The following is a 21562-nucleotide window of genomic DNA, read 5'->3' as shown; positions in this document are numbered from 1 at the left end:
AAAATTGGCACCTTACATTCTGACTTAGCTTCATTTTATTTAATTATATGCTCAGTAGCTCAGTGGTAGGGAGAGTTGTCTTTCAACTGCAATGTTGTGCGTTCAATTCTTGTCTATATGTGTCCTTGGGATTACCCATGCTGAATCATGTGAATGGTTAAATGGCAAAACTATAGTGTATACCAGCTCATTGAGACTAGAAAAGCCCTATAAATATAGACCATTACTTCTTCTTATTATTTTATTTGGTAGTAATGTGTAACAAATATAGAAGAAATATAGTGGAGTAAAAGTTGCTAGAAAAATAAATAACAAAGTAAAGTACAGATACAGTAATTGTGTACTTAATTACAGTAGAATTTGTACTTTTCTACATTACAACACTGATCCTGAATAGCAACTGAACCAGGCCCCGCCCACTCTCCCGAAGCAGGAAGTATCTGTGCTTTGACGCTGAGCTGACGTCACCGCTGACGTTGCACTTGTCCAACGCGACTATGGCGTCCACAGACCATTCGCTTCTGGACCTGACGGATAAAGAAACACGGGAAAAACTATCTCTGTGGGATCGCCGCACCGATGCCATGGCTCCCCTCACGGAGAAACAAATGGACTCTGTTTTGGAGATCCGAGCCGCAGCCGAAACGCTGTCTATCCCGTCAGAGGTGATATGTGACACTGGAGTCAGCTAGCTAGCTAACAGGGTTTGCTAATTTACTTTCCTTACAAGTGAGGTGAAGTAAACCCCGAAACAGCCTTCACTCAAACTTAATTAATGTCACTGCTGTTGGTAACAAGATATTAAAGTTCATATATGAGGCAATAATAACTTGTCGGCCAACGAGCTGGCGTGCATTTGCACTTATGTTCCGCCACGTCAAGCTATCAGCTAGCTTCATAAGCAGGCTTGTTCACATACTGTTTGTACATCGTTTTGCAGCTTCCCATTGAGGACTTGTGCAGCCTCTCGTCCCGGTCCTTACAGTCCCCGTTCACAGCGACTGTCCCCGCGTCAACAGAGGACGTCCTGCTCAAGGGTTTTCAGACGCTTGACATGGAAAATGACAGAATAGATACTGCACAGCAGGTGAATTGTCTTTGGTAATTAACAATTCTTCAGCAGACTCACTTACTGCGCCACAATGATATGCAAGGTTTTAACACAATGCCCATTTGTGTTGCAGTTTTTTTCCTGGTTTGCCAAGTTACAGGCAAACATGGACCAGGATGAGAGCGCAAAATACAGGTGTTTATGTTTTCTAAGTGCTTCATCCTATATAGTGGTGTCATAATGTTCAGAGCTGAGAGTGACGTCTGTCCTGTGATCCCATCACAAGTAAACAGTGCTGAGTGCAGGTCTGAGTGCACCCAGTGTGTCCTGAATCCGTCCTTTCAAACTGGCATGCAAAAATCTTTTTGCATGCATGAAAGCAGTGTGTCCTTAGGGCTCATCAGAGACTGCCTCCTGAGCTGGCATCCTCTCATGGCAAAGTCTTCTGTTTACAGTATTTATTACATTAATCAGAGCCCATACATGGCCCATACATGGTCACTGTCATCATATTAACACTGACTGCCATATAATGTCGTTTTTCTAATAGTTCCAATGTTATTTCCTGTTGCATAAGTACAGATTACAGATACAGACTCTCTTCTTTTTACCTGTCACTAGTGTCATACTTCAACAAACACATTTACAGTGGACACATCTGTACACTTAGACTCGTTAAAAGCATAGTTTTGTTCTTGTGAGCAGACATGATGTCATCTGTGTATATTTGCATGTAGAGCAGGAGAAGTATCTGATTGCTATCATACAAAAAGTGTCTGGGATGCATTTTAATGATGTATATAAACAGTCAAATTTAATGCTGTCCACCTATGACGGTATCTCTAAGGATGGGTGTTTATACCATCTCTGATTGTGTTTGTTTTGAAATTGTAGGTAGCTGGGTTAGATAGGTTTCTGAGCCCTGAACATCTCAGATTTGATTTGGAGCTAATGTGTCCACACACATGCATCATCAACCATGTGCAATAGTTGATTGACACTGCTGACTTTGACATATCTGTGGCTGTCTTGCAATGCATTCAACAGAAAAGGACCAAAGTAACACACTTTTCCTCCTTGAACATATCATTTATTTAAGTGAAGTTTTTAGCCCACTGCTTCATATGTTCTGCGTTGTGTGAGAAGTGTTTTTGACACCAGTATGTTGCTGAACTCACTGTATAATTTAATTCGATACAAGACTTATTTGTTTTTTCCTATTTTTTCCTACAGGAAAACCAGAGATGAGCTCAACTGCTATCAGGAACATTGTGATGCTATTCTGAAAGATGTCAGTATAGCTCTGGAACATTTGGACTCCCTCCAGAAACAGTACCTCTTTGTGTCCAATAAGACCGGGACTCTACACGAAGCCTGTGAACAACTCTTAAAGGAACAGGTCAGTTGCTTTCTGTCCTTTCACAGCTTTTTACAGTTGGATTCATAAATAGTGAAATTATTTTAGGTTACAGATGTGTAATAAATACTTTCATATTCTTTCCTTTTGTTTTCAAATGTAATGTTGTGATCCAGTCGGTTAAATACTCGTGTTGATGATTTCTGTGTCTTGACTTAATCCAAAGCATTAGGTGGTGTAAAAAATATATTGTGTATAGTCTCATCTTGAACACATGGTACATGGCTCACCAGTGCAGCAAGGGGTGTTTCTTCAATGATATGCTTTGCCAGGCTTTTTGTGTTCCTGACTTCAGTCACTACATGTTTGTGGCTCATGCTACCTTTGGTATTGTCTTCAGTATGTGAATAGCATGCTCTGGTTGTTTGAGATCAGGTTCTCTTGGTCTTTAGTGGTTATAGCAATATGGCTTGGGCCATTATCTGTTAAGTTCTACATGATTTCTTGACACTTCTCATATACCAGAGTTCCATTGGCACTCTTGCTATAACATTGCTTCTACCGTCTTTGAAAGATAATGTGGTATTTTATGAATACTGACCCTTTTCTTTTCTGTGCTCTTCTCTTCCTATTATTCTGGTACAAGTTCCACATATCTATTCAATCTTGTTCCAGTTTGTTAAGTGTTTGCTGAATGAATATAGATTTTATGTTCAGTGTTTTTTGCACCTGTACTGTAAAAGCCTTTTTATTAACTTTACTTGATTGTGGACTTTGACAATGATATGCCTTTCTCATTGAGAGTGTCCATGACTGGGCTACATTTTTTGAAAAGGTTTTGTTCAAGAAGGAAGGAAACCTATAGTCCTTTCACTTTACTTGCATTTCTGAGGTTCCTTTTGTTGGCCTGTCGCTTAATTTCCTTGTGTTAAGAATGTACCACATTCTTGATTTGGCTTGTTGAGGTCTGTTTTGGTTCTCTCTAAAATAGTATAAGCCACAATGTCACTGCTGATTGACATTTTGATTGATCGATGAAGGAAAAGTTTGTAACGATAGGACAAGCCAAGATGTCTGAATAGTTTGTGAATGCATTGTATATCGAAATGTGACAGATGTAATTTGTTGTTCTCACCCTTTGCAGTCTGAGCTTGTTGACCTGGCAGAGAGCATACAGCAGAAACTGTCATATTTCAACGAGTTAGAAAACATCAACACGGTAGGCTGGATTTTGTGGTTTTTTATCTTGAAATCTTTATTAAAATGTGTGCACTCTAAATTATGTTTCAGTTTATTGCTTAATTGTGTATAATTATTTTTTTTATGAAACAGCAGCACATCATTCTTAATAAGTTTGATGTTGCATGTCATATTGCACTTGTAATGCTTTCCGAAGTGTTTCATGAAATGTATTTACTAAGTAGAAAATTGTCCTTCACCTGCAAAACATAGAAGCAATTTGTCATGCAGTCTGAAATAAATGACAAAATAACACATATCTGGCAAATGGGGAAAAATGTTTTGATCATAAAGACCAAGACCTAGAAGACTGTAAGTGTTTTGTTTGGACTTCATAGTGAACTCTTTCTCTGTCTTTACAGAAACTGAACTCGCCAACCTTGTCTGTTAATAGTGAAGGCTTTATACCAATGCTGTCAAAATTGGATGACTGCATTGAATATGTTTCTTCACATGTAAGTAGCTTACACTTACCAGTATTTTAAGTAAATTTTAATAAATGTTGTGCAATAATTTTTTCAAAATGGAATTTTGTTGGGCAACACACATTCTATAAATGTAAACTTCACATTGGAGTATAGGGTATGTGTCCCCAATTGACATTGTCTTGTGTTTTGTTTTCAGCCAAATTTCAAGGACTATCCAGTGTATTTGGCCAAATTTAAACAATGTCTTTCTAAAGCTATGCACCTCATGAAGGTCCACATTGTGAACACTATGCACAATCTTACAAGCCAATTAACAAAAAGGGTAAGAAAACAGCTCTCATAAAATTAAATCTACTGTGTATGTCCCCTGTTTATTGGCTGGAGTTGATTGTATTTTGTACCCAGGATCCAATGGGTTTGACCAACGCAGACAATGCCTTCACACTTTACTATGTAAAGTTTAGAGTGGCTGCACCAAAAGTTAAAGTGAGTATGAATCTATGCAGCATATCCTTTTGCATATATTATTTTCAATGATGAGTAAAATTTTTATTTACTTTTTTCTCTCTTTCTTTCAGTCGCTGATTGAACAGACAGAACAGCGAGCAGAGAAGATCCCAGAGTGAGCATTGACATTTCTCCAGAATAAACATATTATTATTCTATGATTCTTGTGTGAAGTTAACATTTCTCTCCTTATACTGATGACCAGGTACCATCAGCTCCTTGATGAAATTCACCAGTGCTACCTTGACCAGCGAGAGCAGCTCCTCTGTCCCAGCATCACATCCACCATTACTGACCTGACCAACCAAAACAGCAAAGACCACTGTGCTCTGGTAAGACAGCACTAGTGCAAAGCAGGAGGTGCCCTTTAGATATTTAAAAATGACATTTGAGCTAGCTTCTAAAGAATGACCAGTATGGACCTTCTGGGAAATTTGCGAGACTGTTTGGTAACAGACTCAAAGCTGTGCACATGATAAATGAGCACAAGCTGTGTTTCTGTACAGCAGGCATCCAGAGCCTACTGCTGTTTTGTTTGCTAGTGATTTGCTGTGTAGGGACTTGGTGTTGCTGGTCGAGTCTCGGTTATTTCTCACAAAGCTGCATTTTATAATGCCGTTTTCTCATATGTCTGAAAATAGAACCGATCAGACTAACTGTGAAATTCAAACATAAAACTTCAAAAAGAATTGATCACATTTTGGCACCTGTACAGTCTTTATATTGATGCTGTTGTGGCGTTAAAGACAGTTCACTAATTGGCTTGATGGGGATGCTATAATTAAAGGTCAGAATTTCATGCCACGAAACATCATAGCAGCCCCACTACCCGTCATGACTTTTTTAATGAAATTTGAAAGGTTATGTATCTTGTTCATTTTAATAATAATTAAAACCGTGATGCAGTCGGAGCTTGTGGCATTTATGTGGGAGGATGCGTCTGCTTGTTTGAAGATGAGTCAAAGCAAAGTATTTGGGCGCACTGCAGTGGGTGATCATGATGTGTGTTCACGCAGGTTCGCAGTGGCTGCGCCTTCATGGTACATGTTTGCCAGGATGAACACCAGCTATACAACGAGTTCTTCTCTAAACCAACACTTAAACTGGAGTGAGTACTACTTCCCCTTGAGTGTTCACAGAGCACAAACAAAAAGCCTTTGTCTTATGTGTTTACAGGGCGATTCTCTACAACATATGATCGTCATTTTAGCTTGCAATATTCAAGTGTGTGTTATATGTGTTAAGTGTTTACGAAATCTGATTCAAACTGTACGAGTAGACACTCTGTATCCTGACTTAAGAACAACATAAGAGGATCTCTGAAAGAAAAGTGTATATTTAGCGTTTTTTTTTCCAGCTGTGCAATCAATGACATGGTTTTTAATGTCTTTACAGCGAGCTGCTAGAGAAGCTATGTTTGTCCCTGTATGATGTCCTCCGGCCTCTTATAATACACATTATCCACCTGGAAACCCTGTCTGAGCTCTGCAGCATTCTCAAGAACGAGATGCTGGAGGACCATGTTCATAACAATGGTAAGTCACAGCTTTTGTTCTCCTGAAAGCTTCTCATATGTAGCATGGTGGGTTAAGACCACATCAGCAGGATGCAGCTGTACTGGACAACATCACGTATAAGCTTTGGCAATTTGTTTTGCCAATGCATTTTTCTTTCCATTAAAAAGATTGAAGTTTTTTGCCTGGACTTGACATGCCTTTTTAAAATCAACTATGAAGTACATTTTATAAATGAAGGTGACCTATTTATAAGGAAGTCCCTTTTATACCCAGTGACATGAATGGAATTGTAGTGCTGTAGTTTTTTGCCAACACCCAACCATAAAACATGGCTTTATTAAATTTGAGTCCATGTGGATCTTATCAATTATAAATTACAAATTACTGAGCGTGTTTATCTGAGTTCACTTTAGTAGGTTAGTATCAGATAAGCCCTCTACACCTAACATCTCTATACAATACATTGCACATATCCAAGTTTATACATTAGATGCAACTAGACTTTGCTGCACCTATTTACTACAGTGTTGGACCATAAAGCAAAAGGTTGACCTGTGTGTGTGTCTTTATGCAGCTGTTCAGTTGGGGGCCTTTGATGCAGTGGTGAAGCAGATGCTGGAGGATGTCCAAGAGAGGCTGGTCTACAGAACTCACATTTACATCCAGACAGATATCACAGGCTATAATCCGGCACCAGGCGATCTGGCCTATCCTGAGAAATTAGAGATGATGGAGGTGAGTCTTCTCTCTATCTTGATATTTTCATGCTGTCATTTCAGCCTGTACTCAACCAACTGTTCAAAACATTTCTTACTGCATGAGTCATTATTTCCATTCATTATTAGGGTCCAAGCACACATTATTTTATATTTAAATCTTCAAAATGTTTTATTCTTGCATGCAAACTTTTCACTGGATAAAATCCATCCATATTTTTTTTTTTTAAATGCAGAATATTTTAAGATCATTTTGCTAATTGCAGTCCTGGGAATTTGCTTTATAAATGTTCATGTAAATGTTTTTGTGTTATGCCTCTCTTAATGTGCACTACTACTGCAACTTTTGGTTCAGTCTCTCTGCAGGCTCAGTTTTAAAGTTGAAATTGTATTGTTTATTAATAAATGAATAATTAAATTTACCTGCTGGCCCCTTTATAGAAGCAAAACTGGAAAAACTTTACTTTTCTGCATCTCAAACCTCATTTCTACTCATTTGTGCCTTTGCTTTGTCGTCTTTAACAGAGAATTGCTCAGAGCTTGAAGGAAGAGCAGATGAAAAAGATGACACAGGAGTCGTTTTCTGATGTACAGCTTGAGGATGCTGCTGGTAGAAGAAACAGTAGTGCTGGTCTGTTTCTAAATTTTGACATTTGTGTGTGTGTATGTTTTTGTTGCTACGTTTGGTGTTATTGTCACTTGCCTGATGGCTTTCCTTCTTGTCCTTTGTTCAACAAATGCGGGGAATGTAGACGCATCACGCTTACAGACAACCATTTCTCCTGCTGATCTGCACGGCATGTGGTACCCTACTGTCAGGCGGACGCTGGTTTGTCTTTCTAAGCTCTACAGATGTATAGACGTGAGTCTTCAGATTTTACTATGTAATTAACACTGCCCTATAACAATACAAAAAGTTTTGTATATGTAGATTTTCCCAATTTTGCATGTTCTTATTCATGTGTCTCTCACTGTGACTTGGTCTTTCCAGAGAACAGTCTTCCAGGGTTTATCTCAAGAAGCCTTATCTGCCTGCATCCAGTCCCTCCTTAAAGCCTCTGATATTATCCTTAAAAACAAGGTTGGCACTAATGTTTAATGTAAACTTGGTGTTTTGACAAAGTACAATGCATTCTGTATTATTTAAATTTTTCCAGGCTGCAGGATCCTTAACTAAAGCAGCTGGGATGTCATTTACAATTTATTTTAATAGCTTTTTTCTGCTCTATGTTCAGCAGACCGTACTTTATTTATTGGCTCCCCTCATCTTCAGAATTGCTGTCAATGTCTGCGCTAACTGGCGCTTTTCAACCTAACACTTGAATTTATAGCTGCAGCATCAGTCTTTGGGGAATTATTCTCATCTTGTGTTGATGACTTTTCTAATGTTTTAGTCACAAGCTAAACAATAAATTGTTTTAACTGCCTTTTTTTGGTCACAATAATATATCCCTATCCAGTAATGGTTAATCTGCATTTATAAATTAAACATACTCTCTTATCATCTCTGAGCTGGTGCTTTTTAATGTGCTCTGTAGCTTAAAAAGTCAGCAGTTGCCCTTTTGTTTTGGCAGTCTGCAGTGTGGATTTAATGGTGTGCTATCACTTTCTGTAGACACAAATAGATGGGCAGCTTTTCCTGATCAAGCACCTGCTGATAATGCGTGAACAGATTGCCCCATTTCACACCGATTTTGCCATCAAGGAAATCTCACTGGACCTGAAGAAAACGCGAGGTAAGATAATTAAAGGTGGAGGGAAAATTGGTGTTCAGCTTCATAAAGCCAGTCATTACATTCTCATGCTCATTAAGCAACTTGTGTCTATCACATGCACCAGTGACAACAATTAATGTGGAAATTACAGTGTAATCCAATGCTGTAATGTACATTAACAATGGCTCACAGGGCAGTTCACTCCTCCTATCACCCCCGTCTCCATCAAGGTCATGTTAAATTTGTAGCACTAGAGGGCACTCTAATTCTACATCAGGCCACATTTATTCTTTCTGCTTTGTGTTAAGATGCTGCCTTCAAAATCCTGAACCCTAAGGCTGTTCCCAAATTCTTCCGACTTAACAGCCACAACGCCATTCTTGAATTCCTGTTGGAGGTAGTGTTTTTGTTGCCTTTTTTTTATATGAAACATGCCATGTACTCTATATTTTGAATTGCTAAAGCTATTTTCTCTGTGGATTCTAGGGAACACCAGAGATAAAGGAGCATTACATTGACTCTAAAAAGGAGGTGGACCGACACCTGAAGTTCAGCTGTGAGCAGTTTATCCAGCAGCAGACTCAGATCTTTGTTGGGAACCTTGAGGAGTTCCTCACTAAGGTAAATGTGAGAGTGGAGACAAACTTCGCCTCAGTCAGTGACGTCTCATTCTTGCCTTCATTTTGTTTTGTTTTTTTCCCCCAGCTTTTGCATTACATTAAAGCTTAAGTCAATGTCGCTTGTTTACTGATCAATGACAGTCTCAGTATTTAGAAGACTGGCTGGTTTCTTGCGAGGTGCATATGTATTGATAGTTAACTGTGTTCTGAATTGTGTCTTTCTCGCTCATCTTTATTTCTATCAACCGCACGTGACGTGAATGTTCTGTTTACTGCCATTTCTGTCATTTCAGACTGAATTGAATGGTCTCAAGTGCCACTCTGGCTTGCTTGTCTGTATTGATCACAGTAACTAGCACAAATTTAGTCTTTTTCAACTTCTGATGGTGTGTTTTGACGGTGTCTGCTTCACTCAGGTGTCGGCTCTTAAAACTATGGCTATCCAAGGCGGTCCGTCATACAGTTTATCTCAGCAACCTTGGGCACAGCCAGGTAAGATTTGTCTCAAGATACACCGAGCAACACGACGTCATTCATCAGTACGTGTATAGTACATGCTAGAGGGCTTGGTCTTTTGTTCTAAAAATTCAGTGCTGTTTGTCTTTCTTTACTTTCCAGCAAAGATCAACGACATAGTCATGGCTACCTACCGTGTGATGAAGAGCAAGCTGCCAAGCACTTTACAGAGCATGTCCTTGTACTTGGCCAATAGAGACACAGAGTTCATCCTTTTCAAGCCTGTCCGGGTGGGTGGCAGAAACATGTAACCTCTACTGCACGAGTCAATATCTTTGTTGCATTTCAACAAATCCTTTTCCTACAGTGTTAACAAAACAGGTAGCTTATTTGATTGCAGGTCCACCCATCAAGTGGTTACAGTATTAAATCAAATGTTTATCATAGCAGAGTTGAACCCTCATTTATGTGTCATTGTCTCTATAGTAAAAACCCTGTCAATCAAATTTGAAGATTATGTATTAATTTCCTCTCTAAGGATTAACCCTGATATTTAAAATTAGCTCAGAGATTGTGCTCTTCCTGTAAATCTTTCAGAGTGATTGAACTCTAATGGAGAAGTCATTGCCCTGTGTGTCTGTGCACTGTTCATCAAGGTGCCAGCGGTGAAACCCAATGGGAGAGAAACAAAATTATGCTGTTGACATGGAAACAAGATAGTGAGGGGACATGAAGGAAATGTAGCATTAATTTCCCTCTAGCACTCGGTAATAGGATGTCTTTTCCCACAGAGTAACATTCAGCAGGTGTTCCAAAGACTGCTCACCTTGCTTCATGAGGAATACAATGGAGAAGACCTTCAAATCGTTGCTTGTCCATCAATGGAGCAGGTAAATTACTGTGGCATTAGCACAGCCCAGATTCAGGCGTTTGACATAACTTCCCAAAACTGCTGAGACGAGGGATAATGTATGCTGGCTAAGTCGTGACGAGCGTGCACTCATCGTTTTTTTTTTTATGGTTCTCTTTCAGATTAACCTGCTGCTGTCTGTGAATAAGTAATGTCTGGATAGCAGTGGGATGCTCCAAGCTCCAACCACAGCAGGAGTCATGACCAGAGAACTGCACCTATATTGCAAGCTGAACTGAGAATGCTGAACTGATGGAAAACAAACAAACAAAAACCCTGCACAAGGCCAAATGTTCTCAGACAGACGCTCAAGCAGAAGTATGAAGGTATTCATCTTGAAGTCCATGACACACTGGGAAGTGCACGGTGTTATTTTGGGTGCTGAGTCGGTTGTTTTTATGTGAATTAAATTAAAAGTTGGTGAGGGTTCTCGTGTAGGAGAAATATTTTGTATAAAAACTAATTTGCACACTATGTGACGGTGGGTGGCAAAAATATAAAGGAGTGTAAGGACGGGTACACTCGACGGGCAGCAAAAAGGCACTGAAAGGATTCTTCATCAGGTAGCTAGTGGGCCAGTATGCAGGCGTGCATTCAGATGCCTCGACTCTCTTGTTGGGATCAGAAGGATAGAGAAAAAGAGGAAAAATGCTGCAAAATATTTTACTTCCGTTTTAAATTGTATCAGACTTCGTTAACACGTGCAGTGAAACTTGATGATGGCCTGAAGTGCTACAAGATGCTCAGGTTCAACTTCGATCACGGGGAAAAAAACCTTAAGCTGTTTCCATCCCTGTCAGATGTTTTCTCGAAGATTGTTCCACTTTCTTTGTGTGAATGTTTTTCGTTAAGCTGTTGCAAATATGTACACAAGACAATGAAATGCTATCTTTTATACTTTTTTCCTTTTTATAACTAGGTTGATGAGAACTACTATACTTTTACTTTGGTAAACTTATGACCTGTTGACCTCTGCAGTTTTGCACCGTGTATGATGATAATGGGTATCTTTTCTAAGAGGTCCTTGCAGAGTAACAAACGTAACAGGGCATGGTCTGTCTAACATTTGCTTTGGCGTGTCTGGTGTAAAATTATGTGTACAGTTAAATTATTTATGAACCTTCTGATTAAAACAAAACAAAAAGTATTAATGATCCTCTTGGGTTTTATTTCTTAAAAGCACTTGTTGATTCAAAATCAGGGAACATCTTAAATGGAGCTTTAGGGGGTCGTCTTGGCAGACTTTGTTGCTTCATTGGCAGCTGCCGTCTTTCCATCTGTGAGTTGAGGCTTTGCTGGGGCTTGACCTTCTCTGTGCTGACAGTCGTTTGATAGGTGATGAGGGACTGGATGTTCTTGAGCAGGACATTGATCTCTGCCGTCTTCTGCTGCCACATGTCAGGCCCCAGCAGCGTTGGACCTTTGCCTTGATTTAGCTGTGACAAGGCACTTTAAAGCAAATGAGAATTAATGACACGGCTTAAAATGGAATCTATTTTTAATTAATCTTGTATTTCTGCTGTTGCTGTAGTTTAGAATTAATTAACATTAATGTAACCCTTTCATTAGATATACACTGTGTTTGCCAGAGAAAAAAGTGATGCGATGCAAATCTTGGGATTTGAAGCAGATGTTGAGGTTCGGGCAGAGCAGCTGGTTGGGTGGAGCATGAACATGATCTTTATTGTGCACTCAGCTCTGCAGTGTTTTCTAGATCTCCTGTGTCACCGCCAGTTTGCGGTCGGAGCCAATGGTAAGAGAAACTGTGGCTGTTGTATTTTCTGCATCACTGGGTCCTCCATGCCTTCTCGTGGCAAACAATTCTGCTATTAAAAAAAGATGCTACAAATTCAAAAAATCTGACTTCGAGATCAATTTTTTATGAATATTTAGTTGGTCTTTTTCTTTGTTCATGATCTGCAAAGGAAGCAAATAAAACCTTCAAATGAAATTGACTTGGGTTAAAGTAATTCTTGAAAAACCTTGACTCTGGAAATGGTTCCAAAAGTATTATTAAAAAAAACAAACATTATTGCATTGGGAAAATATTTATAATAATTGTTTTCTTGTGTGTGTGTATATATGTATGTATGTATGTATGTATGTATATATAGATGTATGTATATATAGATGTATGTATGTATACATGTGTATATATATATGTATGTATATATACATGCATATATGTATATATACATGCATATATGTATATATACATGCATATATGTATATATACATGCACATATGTATGTCTGTATGTATATATACGTACATGCACATATGTATGTTAATATATATATATATATATATAAATATGTGTATGTATCTATATACACACCGATATATGTACTTTATACATGCGTCCATACATATAAACATACGTGTGTGTATATATGTGTGTGTGTGTATATTTATTTATATGTATATATGTGTATGTATGTATATGTATATAATATCTAAGATTGTAGCAATATAGTCAGCAGTATGACTACAGTGTATCACAAATGTCAGCACAAGAAAATGGTTATAATGCCAACTGGGTGTTGGATAAACAGTTGGTGTTGCTGGCATATTGTCATCAGAGAAAATAAGGACAGAATCAGTCATTAGGATTTGTATTCCTGGCAGCGTCCACCTCGGAGTCAACTTTGTGGCAGCACTGGTGAACATGAATTTCTATTCGAACTGGGCTAAAATACACACACTCAATCACTCGAGTCACTCAAAACCAGGGAGGCAAATTAAAATCACCTAATTTCAGATGGATTGTACAATGCTTTGAATTGAATGGTATTTGAATTCCCATCTATTTATTTCTTTGTATATCCTGTTAATGATCATGGCTGTTCCATTTATTTCCATAAACGTCTCTCAAATGAATAAACCACAATTTTGTTTTTTCAGTTTTCACCGCATTAACTGCACTGTTCACTGTTAGCTGCACATTCACTCTCTCGCCTCTTTTGGGTCAACATTGTTGGCTATCTGATCACTGACTGGTAGCTTGGGATTTCTTGAGCTGCTGGCATCACTTAAAGGAAGTAATGAACACAGCATGTAACAACTCCTCTGATGAACGTGATCTAGTTGAGGGTGATTTTCATAATAGTTCTTTCTTCATTCCTTCTCTGGCATGTCATTAAAGAAACCGCAGCAGTGACAAGTGGGTTTTCAAACAAATGCAGATTTGCGTTAACAAATTAGTATTTATTTATAAAGAAGTTAAAGGAGCTGTTAGTGGTATTTTCTTCACACCTCGTCCTGATGAGTAAAAGACTCTTGACTTTCTCCTTGGCAGGCTGAGGGGGTACTTTGTTGAGTCTTTTAAGTCCTTCAGTCTTGCACAGGATAAAACATGCATTGTGGCAAGGATAGAAACTGTTAAGGTGTTTCTTAGTTTTTAAACATCCAGACCTCAGACTATAAAATAGTTGTTGTCTAAGGTTTCATTAGAAAGGGCATTTTTAATGTTTAAATGAAAATACTCCTTTCAGAGAAACCTAACCTCTCCTGTCCACGCTGTCCATTTTAATTCGTCACTGACGTTTTATCGCCGTAAATTATGAGTGATTTTACAAGCTTGATTACCTGTTATCCAACACAACAACTTATTTATTTGTCTTGTTCCCCTTCCCCTTTGATTATACCCAAACTCACCACACTCATTTGCTCAGTTGTCAACTCTGGTTTCCTGTGAGGAACTTTAGGTGCTTTGGATATTTATAGCCTGTAAATTCACAGTCATTTACTCGTCAAGGTCGTGAATTACCAGGAAATATAAAGAAACTACCTTGACTGCCCTCTTCTTCCTCGTCTCTCAGTCTGTGTTCCGACACTGATACTGGTGACGACCTTCCAGTCGAATTGCGTGGATCATCAGGCATTCACATCACGCGAGCTTACTCTGGAACCACTTCATTATCTGCAGACAGGAGGTGGATGCAATAATTCAAGCACCTGTGCACTATAACGTGGAGTAACTGGCCCATCTGCCCCACGCTGCCTGCTATTGTTTTTGTGTCTGCGATTGAATCATACAGGCCATTTTTGTCCCTTCACCACCCAAATACATGTAATCTGCAGCCGCAAAACCATTTTTGATCTGTAAAATGAAGATAACATCATGTCTAAAGTATTGTATACTCTCTCTCTCTACTGTACATAGTTTGTTGCATTTATGAAACTAGTGCAGTGCCTGTAGGAAGTATGTATTCCTATATTGGGAGCTGAAGAAGATTTCTCAGTTATGTTGATGCATATGTTAAAGGGGAAATAAGTAGTTTATAGTGCCATCTAGAGGAGAGGCTGAAATTTACAACAGAGACCTGCTGCTCTGCTCACCCCCTCCCTTCCCTGAGCGCTACGGTATCCGCAGCTGGTCAAATGTCGTCCTCGTCGTCTTTCTCCGTGTCAGCAGATGAGGTTCGTGAGGTGAGGGAGAGGGCGAGCTACCGCGGCCTTAGCAGACGAAGCCAACAGTGGCAATGCAATCGCGGTCCGCGGTCATGTTATTTTACATGACTTTTTGAAACACTACGAAAATGAAACAAAAACTATTATACAGCGACTAGACAATGCAGGAGCACATAATATGTATAAAAAAGTGGATTTTGGGTTACATAAACCCATAAATACTACATATTGTACCTTTAAGGCTAACAACAGTGGCTGACGGTCACAACATCTTGCTATGCAAATGCTAATCGAACATGAAAACATTTGACTCGTGCCTAATTAGGTTGCACAGTGTTTGTATTATGTTAGCCCTATGCTAATGCTAATCGTAGCCTCGCTAGTTTACCTTTGGAAACCGGTTTGCCAAGTTTCGTTTCAGTATAACACCATGTTCTGCGATGAACCGTGTAAAAATGTCTCACCCACCGTGAGCACAGCCTCTTCACTCCCACCTCCAGACAGCGCAGCTGCTGCTGATGAGCCGCTGCCTGCCTGGTGTCGCGTGATAAATCAGCGAAAAGTAAAAATTACTCCAAAAAATTTGAAAATCAAGAACGCACACCATCAAGCCATGCTCAACCCATATCCAAATTCATAGGGCGATCTGACTCACGGTCAGCGAGATATGCCTGTGACAGACACACAGACGCAACTTGCTTTATGGATAGATTTAAAAAGTAGAAAAAGAAAACTGTTTACATTTCATTAATGTTTTTACCTCTTTGAAATGAATATTAAAAAATGATTTGGATTTCTTATAGTTCATGTTTGAGAAAACCTGCTGGCATAATTATGTAGCTCCAAAGATTGACAGGACACTTCATGTACAAATGCCTTCTGGAGCCACAGGTTGTAGACCCCTGATATAGGCGTTTGACTGAAAGAATACCTGAGTGTGTCTACATGTCTTTATGAGGCTGTGAGGACAAATTTTTTGTTCCCAGTGTTGTGAGGACATTTCAGCAGGGTCCTCAAAACTTTAAATTGCTTTTCGAGGGTTACAGCCTTGTGTAGAGTCAGGCAATGTGGAGATGGTTAAGGACAGGGTAAGGGGCTCGGGAATGCATTATATCATCAGACAAGTGTTTTTGTCATGGAGAATTACTGAAAAGTTGAAATGATATAACATGGTTAAGGCTGCAGTCCCTTTCAAAAGTGGTCTCGCAGTTCTTACACAACGGCAAACTGTTGGAATACGGCTGTTGAGTTGAGTGTTTGCATCTCTATCTATCTCTGTGATATTTGTGACTCATAATTGAAGAGATGTGAGCAGGGGAAACCACAAATAAATAATGAAATATTTTGAAGCAAATAGAGGAATTGGCTTCAGTTTGTCAAACAAAACAGCATGTATTTGTGCGAGTGTATCATAGCAACCGCAGAACAATAAGCAACAGTTTCTGTTGCTTTCTTTCAAAAGTGGGAGAAAGACTATAAGTGACTCCCCTAAAGTTCTTCAAGTCTTCTTCTTTTGTCCAAGCTTTTTGATTCTGTAGGTCTCACCGTTTTTCATTTCATTGTGTTTTTCGTTTTATATCCATCTACAGTATGTGTGTATATATATATATATATATATATATATATACATGTACAGTGTAAGTATCATATATCATAGTCATATTATACATGTGATGCAATTATCGTTTATTCTTAACAATGTTTTTGTGTCCAACCTCTGTCTTGAAAACTGCTCTCAGTTCTCCTGAAGGATTTTTCACAGAGTTTCAAGGTAATCGGCAGGTTTGTTTTTTCAAAGCATCTCTCCTCAGGTTACGTCCTCTTCTTTTCCTTGTCTTCTGTCCTCTTCACGTAATCCCTGACTGACTCAGTGATGTTGAGATCAGCGCGCTGTGAAGGCCAGGCCATCTGTTTAAGGACTTGTTGTTTTTCCTGTTGCTGAGGATGGTTCTTTCTTAATGACTCTGGCTGCATGTTTGGGCTTGTTGTCTCGCTGCAGAATAGACTTGGGAACCATAGTGCACCTCCCCGATGGTATAGATTGTTAATGTTTGTGTTCGTGTGCAATGTGTTCCATAATTTCTTGGGGTTTTTTCCTCAAAATGGCAGAATTTGTGTACAGATATTACAAACCTTGTGTTTTTTTCTAGGGCAATACGGCTCTTAAGTACGGCATACACAGATTTAACTAAGAGAGAAAAGGAAGTGCAGTTGACAGGATATTGGTATTCGGCATGTTCTCATCATCTGCAAATGCTGTAATCGTATGTGTAAGTGTAACTCAGTCATACGCCCACATTCAGTTGCCATGTGAACTTATTTATTTAGTGGTTTGGGAATAGCATTAATTAACAATCTTCCAGTGGGACATATATAGTTAGCAGGCAATGAAAATAAAGCACAGTAGTCAAATGACTACATATAAGACATCATAATATTGTTACCATCACCTTAAGGCAGGGGTTGGCAACCTTTTTGAGCTACCTGAAGGGTAAAGAATAATATGGAGGGCTACCATATAAACATTTTATGCACCATTTTTTTTTTTTTTTTACCATTTAAATGATTAATATTATGCATTCAATTGCATACACATTAATTCCAGTGCTTACGATTATCAGTTTTTATAAACAATATCAATTTTACCACGTTGGTGACCCCTGCCTTAAAGGTGAAGTAAGTAGTTTATAGTGCCATCTAGAGGAGAGGCTGAAATTTACAACAAAGAACTGCTCCTCTGCTCACCCCCTCCCTTCCCTGAGCGCTACGGTATCCTCAGTCGGTCAAATGTCGTCATCGTTGTCTTTCTCCGTGTCAGCAGATGAGGTTCGTGAGGCGAGGGAGAGGGCGAGCTACCGCAGCCGTAGCAGACGAAGCGGAGAGAGTGGAGGCGGGACTTCTGCTACAAGTAAAGAGACGCTTGATTTGTTCTCTGGCGTTTGTCCTTACAGGCTCCCGTAGAAACATGGCGTCGTGGCAATGCAGTAGCGGCCCGCGACCATGTTATCTACATGACTTTTTGAAACACTATGAAAATGAAACAAAGAATATTATACATCGACTAGACAATGCAGGAGCACATAATATATATATACAAAAGTGGATTTTGGGTTATATAAACCCATAAATACTACAGTGTCCCTTTAAGGTAAACTGAAAATGCACTGAAATGAAGGCGATGGCTGACCTTCATATAAATGCATTTCTATCCTGTTGAATATGGTGACAGAAAATAAAATCAAAAAACATTATCAAAACATGTATGAATGGCAGGTTGGTCCATTGTGGCAGCTCTGATCAACCCTCCATTTAACCTTGACATTTCCTTTAATTAACCTTTCCTTTCACTTCCTTTTCCTGATTTATCACAAACATCCTAGTGAGTAATTTTTGATGTAGTGTGCAGTGCACCGCAAAAACCTTTCAGCTCCTAAGCTTTTGCCATCCCGCCCTTATCTATTATAGTGTTTATTTTAGATTAAGTTAGATCGGAAATCCCTTTGGGGAGTTCCCTCCGGGAAAGTTAGGGTTCACTGGTGCGTTAGCGTAAACATACTGTACAGCACACAAGTGGAAAATATGAATGGTACAATAGGAAGCTGCTAGGTAAGACACAGACTAACAACACAGAGGTAAAACATTTGCTGCAGGAACAATAATGCATAAATATACATATCTATCTATATCTATACACCCATATCTACATATCTATTAAATGCAGAGGTCAAATTCACTGTCACTAATCTGTGTGTGCAGCCCACCTAAGCTTTGCTTTGACTTACATTAATTAGAAATAAGGGTTTAAAGGTCCAGTGATGGAAATAATTACACTTAATTACTTATGTGTAAAAATCACCTGATTGTACGAATTGTTGTTTTTCATGACCCCAGAATGAGCCTTCTATATTTATACTGCAATAGCCTACAGCACAGTGGGCAAACTAAAGCGTCGAACATGTTTTGATGTTAACTGAAGGCTACACTGATTCTCTAACACAGCGGTCCTCAAACTTTTTTTTTTTTTGAGTTTCATGTAAAACAATATTTTCACAGACCGGTACAGAAACAACTGCCTAAAAATACAACTCACCGTCTCGCTGAATTAGTGGGAGCCCTGAGCTTCATAGCCTCATTTGCTAGCCTGTAGCGACAAACCCGTATTTTAATTAGGAATCCTGATAATGTCTATTAAATGCAGCTTTCTTTTTCTTGGAAGTCGAAGGCTCTACGTCTTTATCTACTCCTTGGGCCTTTTTCTCTTTCCAAAGAAGCTCTCCAAAGATGTTTTTTTACTAATTTTTGCTAGCATGTAAGCACATTTTTTTTTACCTTCGGTACTGAGACTTAGGCCAGTACCATTTGAGTGAAGTAAGGAAGAATGTGGCCAAAAACAGTTACTACATTCAAAAAGTTTTTTTTTCTGACCTAACTGGCAACCCGTGGTTGCCCGGCAGCTTAGACTCTGACTGACTGCAATGATTGGTAGACGGCGGTAGGTGGCGCCACATGCCAAAACATGATTTCAAAACATAAACATGATTTGCAGTCTGCAAAATATTTTTTAATGCAAATATTTTGTCTGTACTGTTGTTGTTGGTGAGTTCAGTTTGTTATATGAACATTATTCCTGAGTCTCTGTGACATATTAGGAGGATTTTATGGCCAGTTGCTTTAGTTTTATTACATGATGCACCTTTAAGTAAAGAAAATCTGACTTGATCCCAAACCATTTTCCTCCAAAGTGTTGTACTATTACCGATATTAAGTGCAGAGAAAGGATTTGATGCCAGATGACCAGTTATTATAAGAGACGTGGTCTTTCAGCAGGGCACATGATGTTACTGAGAGACGAGAGGTGGGTTGTGATGGAGATGAAGGACATGTATTTGCAGTTCAACTTCTCCTTACAGTTGCTGCTGACCTTTTTGTTTTCCTATATGTTATAAATTATGTATGTACATCAACTTGTGCTTTCTCTGTTTGAAAAAATCAAGAACATGAAACAAAACTCCTACTGGATTTCTCTGCATATTTGTTCTTGTGGATGTATTTTAGCAGTGAACGGATTTCTAATGTTGACTGAAATGTCAGCAATAGAATGGATTTAAATCCTACACACTAATACTCTATTCTAGTATTCTAATGACTGTCATAGACCGTTAGCAGCAGATATTCAAGAGATTCAAATCCAATACCATAAGGCTAAAACAGAATGTGAAATTCAGTCCACTAACTTATTTATTTCCTTTCCTTTGCTCAACTGTTATGTCTGGGAAATGAAATGAAGCTGTTATTGTGTGTCTTGTAGCTGCAGAGGACATGCAGGTGTACATCTGGCCAAGCAGTGAGTACATCTCTGATCTCTTCATTTTGAAATATCTCTCCAGAATGCTGTGCCTTACCTTGTCATTGCTCTCTGGACAAATGAGCCGCGAGAAAGAGAAAAATAACATCTCCCTTTATAAATCCATTCTCTTTTCTGTGCACATTTTCTGTGCAAAATTAATGACTGCTGTCATTTGCTGCATACAGTTTGACATAGATACTCTTATATAATGTGTATGGAGAGGACAAAAAGAAGTGCATTAAATCAATGCATGCACTATTTCGACTACATTTATCAACACCGAGCACGTGCTTTCACCCCAATGAAGCACACAGTGTTTACCCAGTGTCTTGTGTCCTCTACCAGTGTGCAGAGGTGACATACTTGCATGTACATCCTTGTTACTGCATGCATCTAATGTGCAAGCTATAAAGCAGAGGTGTCAAACTGGCGGCTCGTGGGCCCCATGTGGCCCCGCAATCGATTACATTCGGCCCACCACTTAGTATCAAGTCATGAGGAAAACGTGGCCCACGAAAGAAAATAGACAGTATATAATACTTAATATATTTGCCAGCAATATTTTTACAATTGCAATAAAAAAAAAATATTTATATTTTTATATATATGTATGTGTGTGTATATATGTGTGTACAGAAATAAAAGCGCTAAGTAGAACCATATAAGGTTCTTTGGCTTGTACTCATAGGAGAACCCTTTTTGGCTCCAGGTAGAACCTTTCTATAAAGGTTCCACCTGGAACCCTTTTGGAGGGTTCCACCAAGAATCCTTTTTAAACAATTTTAAAGGGTTCTCTGGCTCAAAATGGTTCTTACTGGAACCATTAGTGTTACCAAGAACCCTTGAAGAACCCTTTCTTTGGGAAAGGGTTCTTCAGAAACAAATGGTTCCAGGTAGAACCTCAGTCGGAAGGACCCTTTTGGAACCCTTATTTCTAAGAGTGTATGTGTGTGTATATATATATATGTATGTATGTATGTACATATGTATGTATGTATATATATGTATATGTATACACACATACGTATGTATATATTTATGTATGTATATGTATATATATATATGTACATATATATACACATATATACGCTTGTTTGGTGTCTTAATTACAATTCTCCCCAGTAGTTTTTACTTGGTTTTAGATGCATTTCCCCGTTTTTTGTCAAACTAGATTCACTTAGCCTCATAAATATGTTATTATGGTGATGTATGCATCGTTGCATATCAAAACAAACACTTTTACTTTGAAAAGCTGTGGAATATGATCATGAATATCTTTATTGCAG

General features: G+C 38.8%; 1 protein-coding gene across 1 annotated transcript; it reads left to right on the top strand.

Moving 5' to 3' along the window:
- The first annotated feature begins 476 nt into the window (after window positions 1-476).
- On the top strand, window positions 477-11630 carry cog3 (component of oligomeric golgi complex 3). Its single transcript, XM_083908368.1, has 23 exons — window positions 477-665; window positions 941-1087; window positions 1185-1246; window positions 2285-2450; window positions 3553-3627; window positions 4010-4102; window positions 4272-4397; window positions 4481-4561; window positions 4654-4697; window positions 4788-4914; window positions 5599-5690; window positions 5978-6117; window positions 6674-6834; window positions 7341-7446; window positions 7568-7677; window positions 7807-7896; window positions 8431-8551; window positions 8839-8927; window positions 9017-9151; window positions 9567-9642; window positions 9769-9896; window positions 10398-10496; window positions 10639-11630. The coding sequence occupies exons 1-23, from the start codon at window positions 498-500 to the stop codon at window positions 10666-10668; spliced, it is 2466 nt and encodes an 821-aa protein (XP_083764494.1). The 5' UTR covers window positions 477-497; the 3' UTR covers window positions 10669-11630.
- Window positions 11631-21562: the final 9932 nt, after the last annotated feature.

The sequence above is a fragment of the Microchirus variegatus genome (assembly GCF_963457635.1).
Source record: "Microchirus variegatus genome assembly, chromosome: 22".
Taxonomy (NCBI): Eukaryota; Metazoa; Chordata; class Actinopteri; order Pleuronectiformes; family Soleidae; genus Microchirus; species Microchirus variegatus.
The sequence above is the reverse complement of the archived record's forward strand: the minus strand, read 5'-3'. Positions and strand labels throughout refer to the sequence as shown.

Coding starts and splice junctions, on each gene's coding strand:
- cog3 (XM_083908368.1), top strand. CDS start 498: ATGGCGTCCACAGACCATTCGCTTCTGGACCTGACGGATAAAGAAACA. Junction 6,118..6,673: donor GGACCATGTTCATAACAATG/GTAAGTCACAGC, acceptor GTCTTTATGCAG/CTGTTCAGTTGGGGGCCTTT. Junction 8,928..9,016: donor TTCTTGAATTCCTGTTGGAG/GTAGTGTTTTTG, acceptor TGTGGATTCTAG/GGAACACCAGAGATAAAGGA.